The sequence below is a fragment of the Cucurbita moschata genome, unplaced genomic scaffold (assembly GCF_002738365.1).
Source record: "Cucurbita moschata cultivar Rifu unplaced genomic scaffold, Cmos_1.0 Cmo_Scf00045, whole genome shotgun sequence".
Taxonomy (NCBI): Eukaryota; Viridiplantae; Streptophyta; class Magnoliopsida; order Cucurbitales; family Cucurbitaceae; genus Cucurbita; species Cucurbita moschata.
The window spans coordinates 860,490-880,656 of NW_019268561.1; the positions used below are offsets into that span (position 1 = coordinate 860,490).

Below are 20,167 nucleotides of genomic sequence, written 5' to 3' on the forward strand. Positions count from 1 at the left end.
CAAAAAAAAAAAAAAAAAAAAAAGCGAGAGAGAGACAGTAAAAGAATGGCGAAGCCTGCCTGCCCATGCCACAAGAAGATTCTAACCCTCAATGTGCTCACTTAACATGCTTATCGAGCCCTCCATTGCTGCCACTCTCTCATGGTGGTGTTCTGCAAAGGATAGTAGAGATTGGGCCATATTGGGGCAAGGGTCCCATTCGGGACTTAACAACTCATTTTGTTGGAATGAACCTAGCTCTGATACTACTTGTCAGATACCTAATTGCGACCCAAAATGTTTTCCCCTTGTGCAACCTTAAACCTTGTCATAGCTTAACCTTCATCTCAAAAAATAGGAACGTGTACGCCTGTGTGCCATTTGGTGGGTAACGACTAGAAACACTGTTTCACACATGCATATGGGTTGTTGAACTCATTTTTAGCGTAGTTACTTGGCAATCCAAGAAGTCTTCTACAAATTTAGTAACATGTGGCAAGCAATTTGTGAGGCAAAAACTTTGCATGATAGATGTTATAGTCATGCTCGTCCAGGGCGTATTGCCTATGGTCGCATGTCTATGCCACACCAAATCCTTTATTTCATTTCATGTTGTATTGTCTTACTGTTGTATTTTCTGTTTGTATGACTATTTGGCGAAATCATGTCTAGGGTCGCCATACCTGAATCGCCTCAAAATATAATAGAAGGGGATGCAATTAGTCATCAATTCTCTCCACTCGAGTTTTGTATGAATGTTCGGCAAAATCATGTCTAAGCTTGCCAGACCTGAATCGTCTCAAAATGTACTATAGAGGGACGCGTTCTTCCTGCCCGAAATTATATGTTATCTAAGCTGTTATGTTACCTTTCTCGCTTATAGCCTATAACATTGCTTTCAAGACCTTTTTTCAATCTTGCTTTCATAAATTTCTCTGTCCCGTTTTCTAAAATCGTCTTAAAACGATACAAGAGGCTTGAGCATACGTTGTCCGGTCGTAGGCGACGCAAATTTGAATTGGCTTGACTCACTCAATGTTGGGAGTAAGTGTCGCGCAATCACAAAATTCGCTACTAAGAAAAGTGTGATTGTGGCAAGTGGTATCAGTGTCTTGTTAGCTCTTTGATGCATTGAGACCGAAACAATGTCGACAACAAAATCAGCACCTAAATCACAAGTGGACCGGCTTACCTTGATAGAAGAAGACATGTGTTTTTAAAAGAAATCCATGACACTGTCAGTTTCTTGGAAAGACGAGTGACAAAATTGAATAAAAAAGTTGAGGAAATCGATACAATCGATGCCCGCCTGGATGGGTTGTCGATGAAAGAATTGATGTTTAGAGTTAACTCATTAGAGGAAAGAGTTGCCCGAACGAGCAACTCAGAACATGTTAATGGTCTTGACAACTTTGTTGCACACATGGAAGGATGTGTCAAAGAGCTAGGCGGTTTACAAAAGACCATGCGGAAGTTGTTCAATGATTTAGCTGATGAATTCAGAACAACAATTGATGGTATCAGGGGGGAGATGTCCGAATCAAACGCCCGAGTGAGTTTGACAATGAGGGATGTAGAGAATCACACCCCAAGCTAAGCTTATTTTGGGCTTAACAAACCGAAGAACCCTAAACCCAAAGTCGAGGAATTGGAGAACTTTATCTTTGATGTAGAACAATACTTTAAAGCTACAGAAACTTGTTCCAAAGACTTGAAAGTTACGTTAGTCACCATGCAATTTGTGGACAATGCAAAATTCTGGTGGCACATGAAGGATCGCAAGTTTATTGCTCTGGCCCACGGTTGCAATCCTTCGACAAAGCAGATTTTTTTTCCTTATCCAACATATTCCGATGTCTAAAATCAAAACTGAGAACTATTTAACATAGTCTCTTATGCCTCCCGTGTGTCTCAATTCTTGTAGTTTCTGCCCTATTATAAATTCAACATTTTCGAGGAAGAATTGAGTCCTCAACTATTTCTTGAGGTTTTCTCATGAGTCGATGGTGCATGACCCATTTTGGATATCGTTCACCCTCGAGTACCACCAGAGTTTTACATCGTCCACAAGATGCATTGTGGCTAACGTAATTTTTAGGTTTTCGGAACAAGTTTCAGTAGCCAAGTCTTTGATTGGCAATTCCCTTCGAGTAAGTCTTTCCTCTAATGAGTCAACTCTAAACATCAATTCTTTGATCAGCAACCCATCCAGGCGGGTGTCGATTCCCTTAACTTTTTTATTCAATTTTGTAACTCATCCTTACAAGAAACGGTCAATGTCGTGGACTTCTTTTAGAAACAACATTTACTGTTCTATAAAGTTAAGTCGGTCGGCTTTTGATTTAGGTGTCGATTTTGTCGTCAACATTGTTTTGGTTTCAATGTGTCAACGAGCTAAAAATGCTCTGATACCACTTGTCACAATCGCACTTTTCTTGGCAGCGGATGTGCGACACTCACTCTCCCAACACCAAGTGAATCAAGCCAATTCGAATTTACATAGCCTACGGCCGGGCAACGTATGCTCAAGCCTCTGATCCCATTTTAAGAAGATTTTAAAAATCAGGGGAAACATATTTTTGAATTCGAATTTGCATAGCCTACGGCCGGGCAACGTATGCTCAAGCCTCTGGCCCTGTTTTAAGAAGAAGATTTTAGAAAACGGGGGAAATATATTTTTGAAGTAAGATTGAAAGCAATCTTATAGACTATAAGCGAGAAAGACAACATAACGGCTTAGATAGCATATAACACTAGATAGGGAGAATTGACGACTAGTTGCATCCCCTTATAGTACATTTTAGACTATTTAGGTCTAGCGGACCTAGATATGATTTTACCGAAGAGTGATACAATAAAAAAAAATACAATAGTAAGACAATACAACATGGAATCAAATAAAGGGTTTGATATGACATGGACATGCGGTCATGGACAACACGCCCTGGACGAGCATGACCATGACAATATGCACACGAATGGGCAGCACACTCGCAACGTGTTTTAGTCATCGCACATTGCAAGGGTACATGTGTGCCCACAAGCATCCTGCCCAAGGCTGATTCAAGGTCTCTTGGAAAGGTGTCCGGACAAGCTGGGACAACATACTTGGCCCTTACACGACATGCAAGAAGGGGCATCATTTGCCAAACACACTCGTTAGCCTAAGAGAAATCTCCTTTGAATAAAGTAAGTACTCCAAATAGCTACCCTTAAATAATTGTCAAAAACTACTTCCCTTTTTCTTTCTTTTGGGATTAAATTCTCTTTTTTCTTCGATGTCATGCTGATTTACAGCCCGAATTTGGCAGCACACCAGGCCCTTTTATTCATCGTTTATCATATTTAGTCTTACATTTTGCAACAGCTCAAGTCCACCGCTAGCCGATAGTGTCCTCTTTGAGCTTTCCCTTTCAAGCTTCCCTTCAAGGTTTTTAAAACGCATCTATTAGGGGAACGTTTCCACACCCTTATAAAAGAATGTTTTGTTTCCTTTTCTAACCGACATGGGATCTCACAGTCCACCCTATTTCGAGGCCTAACGGCCTTGCTGGCACTCGTTTCCCTCTCCAATCGATACGGGATCTCGCACCTTTTCTAACTTAAATTTTGATCTTAATTTACTAAATAATTTCAATGGATTCTGTGGAAACATTTGCTACAATCTGCTGATATGATCATTTTCCTCCCATTTTTTCTAATGCAGTTGCAACAGTGCCAGAGGATTTAAAGCCCTCATTTAAAGATCAGTAGTATACGAGCAAGCTAAGCGAGCCATCTGTTATCAACTGACTCATCACTCACAAGTACACTGGCCTCACTAACTTGATCACCAAACCTTTGTCAACGCTCACTCTTGGGTCTCAAAATTACTTCCTTTTCTGGGAAATTCTTTCTATCCTTGCATATATTAATCTGTTCTTTTGCTTAATCAACTCTTAAACATCAAGTTTTGTGGTGATTATATAAACAGTGATGTAGCTTTGATGCTGTTAATATCTTGTTGCTTTAGTTGTGTACTTATTTCTGATTGTAGTAGGTTGAGGCATCGTTTGTAAGTCGGTTTGGAGTCTCGAACAAGAACACCATTAGACTCATTTGTTAATATCATGAAAAGTTTAGTACTTTTATGAATCTGTGGCCCCTTCTGAAATCTTCTCTCATTGTTTATACTCATCTTTCACCATGCTTCTTTACAGCGCACGCTGGTTGGTTCAACAAGATTTGGGGATGATAACGAGGCAGGATTAGAGATGCACTCTCCATCCTCCTCTCCGTTTCATTCCTCATTGCGAAGAATCCAGGTCGGGAATCCCCGTTTGGGAATCGGGTCTTTGAGGAGAATTTTTTTTCATTATTTATTATTATTAAATTCAATTAAAATTGGCATGCATATTAGAATTATATATAGTTAATGATAAAAGTAGTATTATGTATAATTTATTAAATAATTTGTTTTAAAAAATATATGATACTTTTATTGTAAATTTATATACAAATTATTGTATTACGAAATTATACATAATAGAATATACAAACAAACGAAATGATATATATAAACTTAAAAACAGATACATTATGAAGTAAAGGATTGTTAAGAATATAAATATGTTTTTAATAATATAATACATATTATATGTTTTAAAATTTTAATAATAAAAATAATTATTTGGGGCAGGTTCAAGGTCGGATGGGGTAGTGATACTCTCCCCGTTCTTGTCTTTTCCTCGTTCTCCGACACGAAAGAAATTCTGGTTTGATTCATTTTATTCATAAATAATATGGTTAAATTCCGAGAGAAAAAAAAAAGAACATGAGGTAACCACACAATTTATTTTAGAATTTACATGACAGTAACAAGAAGACTACTATCTCTTCCTTTAGTTCGATTAATTTAAAGTATTCGATCACGAGTTTAAAAACTCTCTATTTGATAAGATCGTCTTCCCATTTATTTATTTGATTCGAGGATCATCTACTTAAGCAAGGTACCTGTTGGCTTATTTGGTGGTTCCTATTAGTGATATTTTGTTGGCTATAACGGCACCTCTTTCCTTCGCCATGTACAAACCGACATGATGCATGAACTCCTGTCATACCGTTCATAACCCAAAGTGTTAAAAGTATATTAAACTATAACCAAACGGTGCACTTAAATAATTAGAAATATTTCATGACTCAAATGCGAGCGTTCTACACATAAATCATCTGATATAAAACATAATCTTTTCGAATATCTTACTCCACGTAAAATATATATTCTTTCCATTATTATTTTTTCCTCGAAAATCTTTTTTCTTATTATTATTTAATTTCAATTATTTTCTTTAATTAGTCAATTAGGAAGAAAAAGAGAGAAAAAGAACGAAAAATGTATTACCTGAGGATGAGGAAGAGCTCCTTTGGTGTTTGTAGCAACATGGAGAGGAACATCAAAGGTAGCACAGGCCTGAGAGTACAGAACGACGTCGTTTAACGGACTGAGAAGCCCTAGATTTTTGGCGGACATAGTGGAGCACACGAAATCCAACACGCAAATGTCCGTACAAATTCCGACCACGAAAAGCTTAATCCACAGAAAAGAAAAGAAAAGGTTTGAGTTCCAAATCAACAGCTCTTGCTGGATCATATCGTGTTTGATCCAATCCACAAAGACATTGAAAAGAAATGAAAAGTGGAAGAAGATTCATACAGATTCGATTTGATTGTGTTTGATCCAATCCACAAAGACATTGAAAAGAAACGAAAAGTGGAAGAAGATTCATACCGATTTAATTTGATTGTGTTTGATCCAATCCACAAAGACGTTGGAGCCATCAGGCTGGAAGGAGCCAATATAGCCGTCGAAGCAGTCCTTTCGCCTGATCGTCACGTTCGGCTCCTTCTCCACCCATCGCAGTGCTACAATTTTCATCCACTCAGTCCACGTTTCAAAACATTAATGATAAAAGGAGGGAAACTTTTCAAAAAAAAACAAAAAAATAAAAAAAAACATCAGATGCACCAGCCGGGAATCGAACCCGGGTCTGTACCGTGGCAGAGTACTATTCTACCACTAGACCACTGGTGCTTCTTGTTTTGACCCATTACAATTATTGTAATTTTCATAATTTAACAATATATCAAGAAAAAATGCAAAATTTGTTTCTAAGATTCTTCCACCTAAAAGATCACAGGTACATTGGGAAGATTGGAATGAAAATAGTACATACTTTCTTAATTTTCAAGCTCTCAGCTTACTCTAACTAATGATTTAGTTAAACGGTGACACGTTTTAATTATATGAATTTGGCTAATTGTGTTAAACTTGAGCGTAATTTCATTCGTTAAAATATATATTATTACTTAAAAAGTCGTCATAGGTTCTAACATCCAGTTCCCATATTTTCGACGTATAAACATACACTAGATTTGCTAAAACCATGGGTTTCTTCAAATCATTCTGATATTCATCTAAAATTTTCTGATCATTTACTTGTTTTTGATGCAATCTGTTTGGTTTGATATGAGGGAAAAACAGAAAGAGAGAGAGAGAGAGAGAGAGAGAGAGAGACATGCCTGGAACCAAGTTGGATTCATCAGAACCAGCAATACAGTGAGGAGGATATGGTTCCTCAGGCTTGTTTGGTTGGTGAGAGTCAAGAAATGCCATTACAGGCCATTTCTTCTCACAGAAAATCCTTGCAATCCTTGCTGATTCCTCTACCATTTCAGAGATCTGCCTGTTTGGTTCTCTTGGTGCCTGCCAACAAAAACATCCCATAAACTCCAACGTTCTAATTTACCTTCTTTCCTAGGATCTGTAACTGCCCAACTCCACCGCCAGCAGATATTGGCTTCTTTGAATTTTTACTTTTGGGCTTCCCTGCAAGGCTTTAAAACGCGACGCGTATGCTAGATAGAGGTTTCCACACCCTTACAAAGGATGTTTCGTTCTCCTCCCCAACCGATGTGGGATCACACAGGATCGCACACCAATACATACTCGATCTAAATGAACACAAGAACAGTAGAGAGAAAATGCAATGAGAAATATTAGCTAGAGATTTATATTGATGACTTCAAGTATGTACCAACAAAGAAAATACATTTTCAAAGCATTGGCCTAATCGGGTACATATATGGTTGAGTTTACTATATATATAATTTTACCAGATATTGTCATCATCTACTGTAAATAACTATCTACCATTTACTTTATATGTCATACAAAGAATAGAGAAAGTACATCTTTACAGCATTGCCTAATGAGTTACATATATGTTTCAGTTTACTATATATAATTTTACAAGATATAGCCACAATGTAACGTATATAACTATCTACCATTTACTTTATGTCATTTACCATAGATATAGTTTTAGTATGTATAACCATGGAGTGAAGTTATAAATAAGCAGCAGACTCCATAACGTAATACTCTTATCCCACCAATTTTCTAGCCTATTACAGAAAAAGAAACACGGAAGAGAAAAACATCAATTTTATTTCTACTTAGTTTAACAAGAGAGGTGAAGGTGAAGGTGAAGGTGAGATTCAAACCGTTAACATTTCCATCAAAGGTAGGTCTATGCCCTAACAAGTAGAACCTCGCTCAAGTTGCTAATATTACTTTTATTAGAACGAGGATTCTCAGTAGAATCTAAAAGTAAAACTATATTTGCTTTAGTCCAAATTGAATAGAATCTTTTGGTTAGAACTTGAGAAGTAAGACTATGTAAATTTTAGTCCAACTAAAGTGAATAAGAATATGGAGAGTGAGACCCGTTATTAGACCGAACATGAAAATGGGATGGTGTTCAAACTCCCAAAATGCAGTCTAGACAACGGGCCCTCTCCTTTTTTACTGGACTGACTCTCAGGATCAATCTCTTCCAAAGCATGCTATATATCCACACATTCATTATGACCAAATAGTCAAATCTATCTCTCAGCGATTCTTTTCTCCACTAAAAATCCCTTCCCAACCAGCTTGCTTGATCGGTTTTATAAGATCAACTAATTCAAATGGGTGAACCTAGTCCGAAGTTGTCAGAATTCTTATTAGGGGTCTTGGTTGGCACCCATGCAAGGCAAAAGTATAGCATCAAAATATGTAAAGGTGGGAAGTTCAATAAAGTTCAATGAACAGTAAATTTAAGCTTCTGTTCGAATCTTCTACGCGTACATGAAAAAACCCATAAACTAGCCATTTAAGACGCAGAAGAATGATAACATCAAACAGAATATATTCCAAAGATGCAACAAATTAACGAAAACTTGCCAAATTCTTCGGTAAATCTACAGAAGCATAACATCAAACAGATTGTGTGCAATAACAAGAAGAAAGAAAACAGCCAAATTTTCAGGAAAAACCGCAGAGGCATTTCATCAAACAGATAGTGTGCAATATAACAAACCCAAGTGCAAAACACTTACCAAATTTCCAGCGCCAACAGTGCAGAAGCCATTGATGATATCAACAAGAACAAGGCCATTAACAGTGTCTTCAGCCAAAACCACAGATTCCTGCTCCAGCGGAATCTCGTTCTTGAGAAGATCAATGACGGTGGAAACCATTTTTGGGAAATCAGAGAAAAGATGAAGCGGCAGCCGAAGATAAGAGAGATCAGAGTTCAATTATTCCAAAATGGAGTTGATATTAGGGAGATTGGATCAGTTCAAGTTAGTCAAAAGAAAAAACGTCACGATCTTTGAAATCTTTTGTTGTCTTAATCAGTGGATTTCAACGTACCGTAATAGAGGAAATTTCTTCACCGACAGCGACGAGGCTACAATCAGACAAGAACATCTTCAATTTTGCATTCATCTGCACAAAAAACAAAATTATGATTTTAAATAATAAATAAATAATAACAACTAATCATTAGTTTCAAAAAAAAAAAATTCAATTTAATTTAGAGTTTAAGAAACTCTACTAATTGGTTTGAAATAAAACTATGCCTTTGGGAGCAAAGTAAGTGGTCCTTTTAAAAGCCAAAATGGGGTGTCGAGATGACATAAGCACTCAACTATAGAATAAGAAGTCATCATCGACTAATGCACAAGCCGGGAATTGAACCCAAGTCTGTACTGTGGCAGAGTACTATTCTACCACCAGACCACTGGTGTTTATAAAAGCCAATATAGCTATCGAAGCAGTTCACGACCTTTATATTAAGTCCTTACTCCAAAATATTAATGATAAAATGACCATGGGGTGTCTCAACTATGGAATAAAAAATCATCATCGCATGATGCACCAACCGAGAATCGAACACAGGTCTGTATTGTGGCATAGTACTATTCTAGCACTAAACCATTGGTGCTTCAAAAAGCCAATATAACTATCAAAGCAGTCCACGACTTTTATATTAAGTCCTTACTCCAAAACATTAATGATAAAATTGACCAATGTGGGGTGTCGAGATGACCGAAGCTCTCAACTATTGAGTAAATAAGTCATCAACGCATGATGAACCTAGAATCGAACTCAGGTCTGTACTGTGGCAGGGTACTATTCTACCCCTAGACCACTAGTGCTTCTAAAAGTCAATATAGCTGTTGAAGCAGTCCACGACTTTTATATTAAGTCCTTACTCCAAAACATTAATGATAAAAAGGTCGAACATGGGGTGTCGAGATGACCGAACAACTTTACATTAAGTCCTTACTCCAAAACATTAATGATAAAAAGGTCCAACATGGGGTGTCGAGATAACCGAAGCTCTCAACTATAGAATAAAGAAGTCATCATCGCATGATGAACCGGGAATTGAAGCCGGGTTTGTACCATGGCACTAGTGCTTCTAAAAGCCAATATAGCTATCGAAGCAGTCCACGACCTTTATATTAAGTCTTTTACAACAAAACAATTAATCATAAAAAAACCAAAATGGGTTACCAGCTAATAATCGAACTTAGGACTATACCGTGGCTGGGTACTATTCTACCACTAGACCACTAGTGCATCTAAAAGCCAATATAGCTAGCGAAGCAGTCCACGACTTTATATTAAATCCTTATGGGGTGTCGAGATGACCGAAGCTCGCATGATGCACTAGCCAGGAATCGAACACGGGTCTATACCATGGCAGGGTACTATTCTACCATTAGACCACTAGTGCTTCAAAAAGCCAATATAATTATCGAAGCAGTCCACGACTTTTATATTAAGTCCTTACTCCAAAACATTAATGATAAAAAGGACAAAAATGGGATATCGAGATACCAAAGCTCTCAACTATAGAATAAGAAGTCATCATCGCATGATGCACCAGCCGGGAATCAAACACGGGTCTGTACCGTGGCCGGGTACTATTCTACCACTAGACCGTTGGTGCATCTAAAAGTCAATATAGCTAACGAAGCAGTCCACGACTTTTATATTAAGTCCTTACTCCAAAACATTAACGATAAAAAGAACCAAAATGGGATATCGAGATGATCGAAGACCTCAACTATAGAATAAGAAGTTATCATTGCATGATGCACCAGTCGGGAATTAAACCCGGGTCTGTACCATGGTAGGGTACTATTCTACAACTAAACCACTGATGCTTCTAAAAGTTAATATAACTGTCGAAGCAGTCCACGACTTTTATATTAAGTCCTTACTCTAAAATATTAATGATTAAAAATGACGAGAACCCGGGTCTGTACCGCGGCAGAGTACTATTCTACCACTAGACCATTGGTGCTTCTAAAAGTTAATATAACTGTGAAGCAATCCACGACTTTTATATTAAAAAAAAAATGACTGAAGATCTCAACTATAGAATAAGAAGTCATTATCGTATGATGCACTAGCTGAGAATTGGGCCCAGGTCTGTACCATGGCTGGGACGATGTACTAGCTGAGAATCGAGCCCAGGTCTGTACCATGGCAGGGTACTATTCTACCACTCACTAGTGCTTCTAATAGCTAATATAGCTACCGAAGCATTCCACGACTTTTATATTAAGTCCTTCAAAATATTAATGATAAAAAGGACCAAAAGGGGATATCGAGATGATAGAAGCTCTCTCAACTATAGAGCAAGAAGTCATCATCGCATGATGATGCACCAGCCGAGAATCAAACCCGAGTCTATACCGTGGCAATGTACTATTCTACCACTAGACCACTGGTGCTTCATAAAAGTTAGTATAGCTGCCGAAGCAATCCACAACTTTTGTATTAAGTTCTTACTCCAAAATATTAATGATAAAAAGGACCAAAATGGGATTGTCGAGATGATCGAAGCTCTCAACTATAGAACAAGAAGTCATCATCGCATGATGCACCAACCGAGAATCGAACCTAGGTTTGTACTGTGGCAAGGTACTATTCTACCACTAGACCACTAGTGCATCTAAAAGTCAATATAGCTGACAAAGCAATCAATGACTTTTATATTAAGTCCTTACGGGATATCGAGATGATCGAAGACCTCAACTATAGAATAAGAAGTCATCATTGCATGATGCACCAGCTGGGAATTGAACCCGGGTCTGTACCGTGGCAGGGTACTATTCTACCACTAGACCACTGGTGCTTCTAAAAGTTAAGGTAACTATTGAAGCAGTCCACGACTTTTATATTAAGTCCAAGATCTCAACTATAGAACAAGAAGTCATCATCGCATGATGCACCAGCCAAGAATTAAACCAAAGTCTGTACCGTGGCAAGGTACTATTCTACCACTAGACCACTAGTGCTTCTAAAAGTTAATATAGTTGTCGAAGCAATCCACAACTTTTGTATTAAGTCCTTACTCAGAAAAATTAATGATAAAAAGAACCAAAATGGGATGTTGGGATGACAACTACAGAATAAGAAGTCATCATCACATAATGTCAACCGAAAATCAAACCCAGGTCACTATAGCTGCCGAAGCTCTAACCAATAATAGAATAAGAAGTCATCATTGCATGATGCACCAGCCACATCGAACCCAAGTCTGTACCATGGCAGGGTACTATTCTACCACTAGACCACTGGTGCTTCATAAAAGTTAGTATAGCTGCGAAGAGTAATAGAATAAAGAAGTCATGCGAAGAGTAATAGAATAAAGAAGTCATCCTCGTATGATGCACCAGCCAGGAATCGAACACAGTTTGTACCGTGGCAGAAGCTGCCGAAGAATCCACGACTTTTATATTCAGTCCTTAATCCAAAACATTAATGATAAAAAGAACAAAAAAGGGATGTCAAGATGACCGAAGCTCTCACCATAATAGAATAAGAAGACATCATCGCATGATGCACCAGCCGGGAATCAAACCCGGATCTGTCCCATGGCTAGGTACTATTCTACCACTAGACCACTGGGGATTCATAAAAGTTAATATAGCAGCCGAAGCAATCCACGACTTTTATATCAAGTCCTTACTCCAAAACATTAATGATAAAAGGACCAAAATGGGAAATTTTTTTTTTTTAAAAAAAAAAAATCCTTTATTTTGAGTTCTTACTCTATAAAACATTATTGATAAAAGGACCCAAATCGGAAACTTTTCCTTTTGTTTTTTTTGCTCTGATGATATGGTCGAAAATCGAATAAATGTTGATGACCAAAGTTATCAATTATCAGTTATTCCATCAAATCCGGATATGTATCCTAACAAGATATTATTCTACCACTGGACTACTAGTGCTCCTGTAAGCCAATATAGTTGTCAACAACTTTTATATTAAGTCCTTGTTCTAAAATATTAATGATAAAAGGACCAAAATGGAAAACTTTTCCAAAATAAAAAATTGATTTTCTCGGATGCGGATATGATATCGTCGAAATTCAAATAAACATTGTTGACCCAAATTATCAACTCTTAGACGTATGAATCATCATCGCATGATGCACCTTGGGAAATCGAACTTAGGTCTGTACCGTGGCTGGTTCCAATAGCCAATATAGTTGTCAATCGTCATAGTTGGTTCTTTCTCCACCCATCGCAATGCTCCAATTTTGGTTTGTGTGAAATCGAACTCAGGTCTGTACTGTGGCTAGTTCCAATAGCCAATATAGTCGTCGATCGTCACATTGGTTCTTTCTCTACCCATCGCAATGCTCCAATTTTGGTTTGTGTGAAATCAAACTCGAGTTTGTATTGTGGCTAGTTCCAATAGCCAATATAGTCGTCGATCGTCACAGTTGGTTCTTTCTCCACCCATCGCAATGCTCCAATTTTTGTTTGTGAATAAGGTTCATCCACTCGATCCACAACATTTATATGAAGTCCTTACTCCAAAACATAAAAATTCTGATACCATCAAGAATCGAATAAATGTTGATAACCCAAGTTATCAGAATTAAACTTCGGTCTGTATTGTGGATTCTACCACTAAACCAATATAACTTACTCTTCTAAAAGCCAATGTAGCCGTCAAAGCAATCCTTTCGCCTGATCGTCACATTCGGTTCCTTCTCAAAAGAAATCATTATTACAAAATACGGAGAACTGAATCTAAGTTTGTACTATGGTAGGTTACTATTCTACCACTAGACCATTGGTGCTTCTTCAAGCCAATTTCGCCGACAGTCTTTTCGCTTGATTGTCAGGAGGACCAAAATGGAAAACTTTTCTAAAAAAAATTATGATTTGCTCGGATGGGACGATCATATCATCAAAGATCGCATGATACACCAACTGGGACTTCCCGGAGTTAAAATTTAATTTTTTTTAATTTTTGTAGAGGAAGTTAAATTTTTTAATGTCTTTTAATTTTAAAAAAGAAAGTTAAAAGCGAATAAAATTTAAAAAACGACTAATTTTAAAATTTAATTTCGAGAACTAAATTTAAATATTTAAAAATGGAAGGAAAATTAAACATTTACAATTTGAGTATTATTATTTATTATTATTATTAACATTTTATTATTTTTTTTGTAGAGAAGAAATGAACAATTTATTTTATTTTATTAAATATTGGAAATTTCCATGATTAGGTCAAAACTTTATCCACTTTGTTGGGGGAAAAAAATAGAACATCCAAAGGAAGCACAATCCAGTGTAATGCGCGCAGCTCAGCTTCCCTGCGCCCTCGAGTCTTCTCTTTCGCGCATTCTTCTGCTTCAATCCATCCAAAAACCCTAATTTTCCTTCACTCTCTGTAACAGTCGCAGCAAAAGCTCAAAAGTCTATTCAATTTTCAGTTAAGAATATTCCATTGCTCCACATTTATTTCTAATAATTGTGGTCAGTTTCTAGCCAGAGATTCCGTTGGTTTGGTATAAGGATTAGATATAGAGATGGGAAGTAATTTTCCCTCTCTTCCAGTGAAGCGAACTGTACCATACACGGCGCCGGTCACTGGAATGGGCGACTCATACATAGGTTTGGCGAATGGTTCGTCTAAGTCCAAGAGGTTCAAGCAACCTCCGCCGCTTATCATTCCTCCGGGTCATGTCGCGTTTCGAATGCTCTGTCACGCTTCGAGAATCGGTGGGGTTATTGGGAAGTCTGGGCTTGTGATAAAGCAACTTCAGCAGTCTACTGGAGCGAAGATTCGCGTTGAGGAAGCTCCGAAAGAATCGCCGGACCGGATTGTTACTGTGATTGGGCCACCAGCGCTTACCTCCAGGGTGTTGCTGGATCAAAACCCTAGCGAGAATGGGGTCAGTGTGATTGAAGTCGAGGCGTCGAAGGCCCAAGATGCGCTTCTGAAGGTGTTCGAGAGGATTTTGGAGGTTGCGGCCGAGAGCGAGGGCGTTGGAATTGGGGCTGAAGTTGGAGTTGTTTCTTGTAGATTGTTGGCGGAGGTGGCTCAGGTTGGGTCAGTTATAGGCAAGGGGGGGAAGGTTGTGGAGAAGATAAGGAAGGAGAGTGGCTGTAAGATTCGGGTCTTGACAGATAAGTTGCCGGCATGTGCAGGACCTTCAGACGAGATGATTGAGGTAAAGAAAAAGACTCCCTTTTCTTTTAGTTTGAGTTTTTATACTGTTGAATTCAAACTTATAGTTTTAGCATGGGATTTGGAATAACACTTCAGCTTACTGGTGCATTATGCTTAGCTTCGTTCTATTTGTTCTTTGATTTGATGGAAGCGTAGTGAAGAATGGAGGGAGCTGGGCAATTGCCCTCCTTAAAGTTCATCTCAGGCTAAGAAATTATGTTAATCAAAGTAAAAAGAGTTGAAGTCTTCTCTCCAATTTGCTCTCTAAATTTCAAAGCTGAATCATGATATATGTAAAAAAGCTAGGAAGTAAAATTTTGCCCCTCTGCGAAATTTTTGTCTCTGCTTATAGATTACATATGTAGTTTGTCTGTCGATTGTGAGACACCAAGGCAATGGTACCTAGTACCTATATTGTTCTGCTCTTCTTCGAAGACAGGGGTTAAATGATTTTCATATCAGGTCTTGTTTGAAGAAAAATTAGTGAAATATACGTAGTACCTTTAGTGAAATATCAAGGCAATGTACCTAGTACCATTAGTGAAATATGGAGTTTTTAGAGGGGTTGAAGCGGTCTACGGAAAAGTTCATTGCTTCTCCTTAGTCACATTTTGTAGGATATTCTTTTTTTTTTTTTTTTTAATCTCTCAGTAATTGGAGCCATATTTTGTAGCCTCTTTTTTTCTGTCTTTCTTTTCTGTTTGTTCGTAATAGTTAGCTGTATAGACTCAATTGAGCTTTTTCTCCGTCTCTCTCTATATTGCCTATTCCTTCATTTTTCCTTTTCAAAGGAAAGCTTGGTATTTTATTAAAGAATAGTCGATGTGGATGATGGATGATGGATGTTGATCTTGGCGAATGAAAAAAAGTAACAATATAAAGGAGGACTGATAAATTTTTTTTTCTCCCAATCTCGTTCCCTTATATTGTTAGTTCTTGAATATACTTGATCGGAATTTAGATTGTGGCTGATCCATTTCTTTAGCTTGTGTTAAATGCTTATTTGATACGAATGCATTTTACATTTTTAATACACAATGGAAAATAAGCTGTATGTGTGCCGCCTATCAAGGGGAAAATTATTGACCGAGCTTCTGGAGTTTGTCATTATTTCTTTTAGTCAATCAATGCGATTATAGTGGTATTTGCTAATTGTCTTCTATGGTGGAAAGTGTTCCTTTTTTCTTTTTATTTTCCTAAAGAATTATTTTTTTATTAATAATTTTTCCTGTAGCCTTGGAACCTGATTAGTGAGAAGAACTAAAGTAGATAGGCTAGGATGCAGGTTGGGTCCTGATTCCTTTAAGATCAACAGAAAAGTTTTAGTTTCCCTATCTTTTTTGTTGGTTGACATAATTTTTATATTGTATGCTAGTTACCTGCCCTTTACAGTGGGATATTCCAGTTTGTTTTATTTGTTTTGTTGTGTGTGTGTGTTTGTGTGTGTACATAGGACCTGGATCGTGAGGAGAACTAAATAAGGTAGATTGACATGCAGCTTGATCATAATCTTCTTTGAAGAAAAAAATCTTTTTGAGCACGATTATGTTTCATCAAATATGTTCTTTTGCAAAAAAATAAAATTGTTTCCTACCATGAATTGACCGAGTGGGCATTGAAATTGTTGAAAAGAATAATTGGGTTTAAGCAAATGATTTCAAAGTATAGTGATTATGTACCTCAAATTTAAAATTGTATGAGTTTTCTTGAACATGAAATTAGTTGAGGTGTGTTCAAATGGACTTATGGGGTATACAAATGGTGACTTATGAAGGTCTAGTATTTCTTTGACTTTCATCAAATTTGTTTCTTTGTCTATAGGTTTTTTATTTGTGAAATTTTATTTCAGGAAGTGAGTTTCTTGTGTTATTGCAATTCTGAAATGCGTGAGAGACTTCCCACAAGTCTTAAAAGTGTCAATTTATATGTCGACTTTCTTAATCTCTTCGTTATTGTTGAATGTATATTTTTAGTTGGGAAATTACCTAGAACATATAGGAGAGGTTGATATCTGCCGAACTCTTTGGTTAATGTTAGCCAGACATGTTTCTGCCGTTATGAATATACTATCGTTTCTGACAGATAGAAGGGGATGTTTTGGCTATCAAGAAAGCACTTCTTGCTGTATCTCGCTGTCTTCAAGACTGTCCTCCAAGTGAGAAGATGAGGATGGTTGCAAGCAGACCTGCTGAAGCAGTCATCCACGAGACTTTACCCGATCTACATTTGGATCATATTTTGCAAAGGAATTCAATACTGCCCATCTTGCCAAGCAATTCAAGCATTTTTGCGTCAGGAATCCATTCATTTTCTACAGACTCTGATGTGCTGTCTCCAGTAGACACGGAAGTTACACAGCAGGATGTTGTTTTTAAGATTCTTTGTGCTAATGATAGGATTGGGGGTGTCATTGGCAAGGGTGGTACAATTATTAGAGCACTTCAGAATGAATCTGGTGCTACTGTAAGTGTTGGACCATCGGTGGCTGGTTGTGATGAGAGACTGATAAGTATTACTGCATCTGAGGTGTGACATCTATTTGAAGTCTTTTACCCATCTGATTTTCTTTCTGTACCTGCAATCCCTTGTGTACTAGTATATACTAACATCAAGCTTTTATTTCTTTTTGTTTCATCTTGGGAAGAACATTGAATCGCGATACTCGCCAGCACAAAAGGCTGTTGTTCTTGTTTTCTCGAGATATGTAGATGTGGCAATTGAGAAGGGACAAGACATGAGCTCAAATAAGGGAGCGTCTATTGTGGCACGGCTTGTTGTTCCATCAAATCAAGTTGGTTGTGTGTTGGGAAAAGGAGGTGTTATAATCTCCGAAATCAGGAAGGTTACAGGTACAAACATAAGAATAATATCGAGTGATCATGTCCCGAAGTGTGCTGCAGAAAGTGATGAAATAGTTCAGGTGGGAATGAAATTCATTTTGTTTGCTGGTGAATGATTTATTCCTTTACCATCCTTATAGCATTATGTTTGACTGAGTGGAATATTGTCGAGTATGTTATTGTGATAGAAAGTAGAGAAATATATTGATAATGAAGAAGAATATAAATGGGCAATTTGAGGTGCTTGGAACCTTCCCACTCATGATATTAATGGGTAATTTGAGGTGCTTTGAGCACTGAGCATGATGGGCATGGCGTGCACAAATGTAGTTAGCAGATGGGCATGAATCCAGTGTGTGCATTGGTGATACGTGCATGCTATTCCTTCTTCTAAAGCGCAAAATTTTGTTTACTCTGTTCTGATATATTTTCTTTTCAGCTATTCATTTACATGCATAAACAATGGATCAAAAGAAGTGATGCTAAGTTTTGCTGTGAAGAATGATTTTGTGCTCCTTTAATTTCTAGTTATTTCATATTTTTCTTTTGACAGATTTCAGGCGAGTTTTCAAATGTTCAAGACGCCTTGTACAACGTTACAGGTCGACTGCGGGATAACCTTTTTTCTAATGTCCTAAGTAATTCTGGAGCAAGGAATGGTGCTGGTTCATATATATATCCTGAGACCAGCCCTTATGGAAGACTAAGGGATCCTGCACCTCTAGCACGAACGACTCCAGTCGGTGCTTCTCATAGTAGTTTTATACAACATACAACTCAAAGTACAGATGACTTGGGTCTTTCTCACAGTTTAGACAGTTCATCATCACCTGGGTTATGGGCTTCACAGGTAGATTTTCTTTACCACACCCCCCTCCAACGAAAAAACAAAGGTTTTACCTTTGCCAATTCCAATTATCTAGTTTTCTTTGTACGTGATTGCAGTCTTTATCTGGGATAAGTTCTAGGACCATATCAGATGCTGGCAGGGGTTTGCCACCACCACCCCATAGGGGCGGAGTACATCTTGGCAGGTTGGTAACACATACATTCTTGTCTATGAGACAGCTTGAAATTTGAAAATTTGTTAACTTGACTGATCTTGTTGATATGTGTCATCTTGTTGCCTCCGACTTTCCGCGAACATAGGAGCTGACAGACTAGAACAATCAAATCCTATTTTAATGCTGGCCGTACTTCCTCGGCTGCAGTCAAATTTGTGATGTTATTGGCATAGGATTAGCATCTTATTTATTACCTCGTTCAAGAATAGAGATAGTGAGCTCTTGTCATACTGTCTTGTGAAATGAACGTATAAGTAGGTAAAGAGTACATGTGTTAAGCTACCAAAGAAGTAATAACCCTAATTGAGACCTTTATGCCCACGCCCCAATCGTCCCGCGGCGGAATATGTGCTTCTGATGTTGCATGCCAAAATTTCTAGCACCATTTGAATATAAGTACATGCAATTGTAGTAGAAGTTTTGTAGCTGAAAATCTATTGGTTCCTACCTGCTGTATTAGGAAAATTGAGTTTAAGATTTTATATCTGCTCATCATTTTAGAGAGTCTTCTAACTTTTGCCTTCCTGATGTTGGCAGCGGGAGCAAAACTGCTTTAGTTACGAACACTACCGTAGAACTTATAGTTCCCGAAGATGTTATCAGCTTAGTGTATGGAGAGAATGGCACAAATTTGGCTCGTCTAAGACAGGTAAAGTATATGCTTCAAATATTGGTTTCATACCATAATGGCGAACTTTGAAGTCCCACGTCGATTAGAGAATGGAACGAGTGCCAGCGAGGACGCTGGACCCCGAATGGGGTGGATTGTGAGATCCCATATCAGTTGGAGAGGAGAATGAAACTCTTTATAAGAGTGTGGAAACCTCTTCCTAGCAGATGCGTTTTAAAAACCTTGAGGGAAAGCCAAAAAAGAACAATATCTACTAGCGGTGGGCTTAGGCCTTGATCACATTCACTTCCCTGCTGTCATTACGTAGAGCTAGTATGGTTGAATCTCTGGTTTTCTTCTGGTTTTATCAGATTTCTGGTGCGATGGTGACGGTGCACGAACCCGATCCCTTAACAAGCAATCGACTTATTGTCATATCTGGGACACCGGACGAAACCCAGGCTGCACAAAGCCTCCTCCACGCCTTCATCCTCACCGGATCCTCATGACAAGCTCGACTCCAAAATTCATAAATATCCTTTTTGAATCCCTCCCTGGAAATATTGTACACTAAAACCCAACTCAGGCCGATAAGTTCATTCCAATCTCATTAGTTCTTAGGAAAGGCTATTTGGCTCTAATGCCATTTGTTGCATCTCTTATAAATCTTTGTAAGCTGAGCTCAGCCCCTCCAAATCACAAAGGGATGACCCAGCTGAGACACTTCCCCACCACCCACCACCGCCCACCACCATCACATCCACCTCCGCCGTCCACCACCACCACTCAAAAAAGAAAAAAAAAAAAAAAAAAAAAA

The 20,167-nt window shown here is 38.0% G+C and overlaps 3 protein-coding genes and 2 non-coding genes across 10 annotated transcripts in view; 2 read left to right on the top strand and 3 right to left on the bottom strand.

The window, feature by feature from the left end:
• The window catches only part of LOC111434578 (protein EXECUTER 1, chloroplastic-like), a 9,659-nt gene extending 5,546 nt beyond the window's left edge, over positions 1 to 4,113 (top strand). The window contains exons 12-13 of one of the 6 annotated variants that reach the window (XM_023072015.1): positions 953 to 3,168; positions 3,686 to 4,113. The gene's annotated coding sequence lies outside the window, so the exon portion shown is untranslated. The other 5 variants (XM_023072017.1, XM_023072016.1, XM_023072014.1 and 2 more) reach the window with 5 other exon arrangements.
• Positions 4,114 to 4,790: 677 nt separating this feature from the next.
• On the bottom strand, positions 4,791 to 8,673 carry LOC111434580 (nicotinamidase 1-like). The gene is made up of 5 exons (XM_023072021.1): positions 8,398 to 8,673; positions 6,538 to 6,721; positions 5,747 to 5,880; positions 5,360 to 5,545; positions 4,791 to 5,069 (listed from the first exon to the last, which is right to left on the bottom strand). The coding sequence occupies exons 1-5, from the start codon at positions 8,536 to 8,538 to the stop codon at positions 4,980 to 4,982; spliced, it is 735 nt and encodes a 244-aa protein (XP_022927789.1). The 5' UTR covers positions 8,539 to 8,673; the 3' UTR covers positions 4,791 to 4,979.
• On the bottom strand, positions 5,979 to 6,049 carry TRNAG-GCC. The gene has a single exon. It is a non-coding gene; the product is annotated as a tRNA-Gly (tRNA).
• A 2,751-nt stretch (positions 8,674 to 11,424) lies between the features above and the next one.
• On the bottom strand, positions 11,425 to 11,495 carry TRNAG-GCC. Its single transcript has one exon. It is a non-coding gene; the product is annotated as a tRNA-Gly (tRNA).
• A 2,449-nt stretch (positions 11,496 to 13,944) lies between these two features.
• On the top strand, positions 13,945 to 20,005 carry LOC111434650 (KH domain-containing protein HEN4-like). Its single transcript, XM_023072118.1, has 7 exons — positions 13,945 to 14,837; positions 16,919 to 17,362; positions 17,481 to 17,756; positions 18,230 to 18,526; positions 18,622 to 18,710; positions 19,278 to 19,389; positions 19,722 to 20,005. The coding sequence occupies exons 1-7, from the start codon at positions 14,193 to 14,195 to the stop codon at positions 19,857 to 19,859; spliced, it is 2,001 nt and encodes a 666-aa protein (XP_022927886.1). The 5' UTR covers positions 13,945 to 14,192; the 3' UTR covers positions 19,860 to 20,005.
• The last annotated feature ends 162 nt before the right edge of the window (positions 20,006 to 20,167 follow it).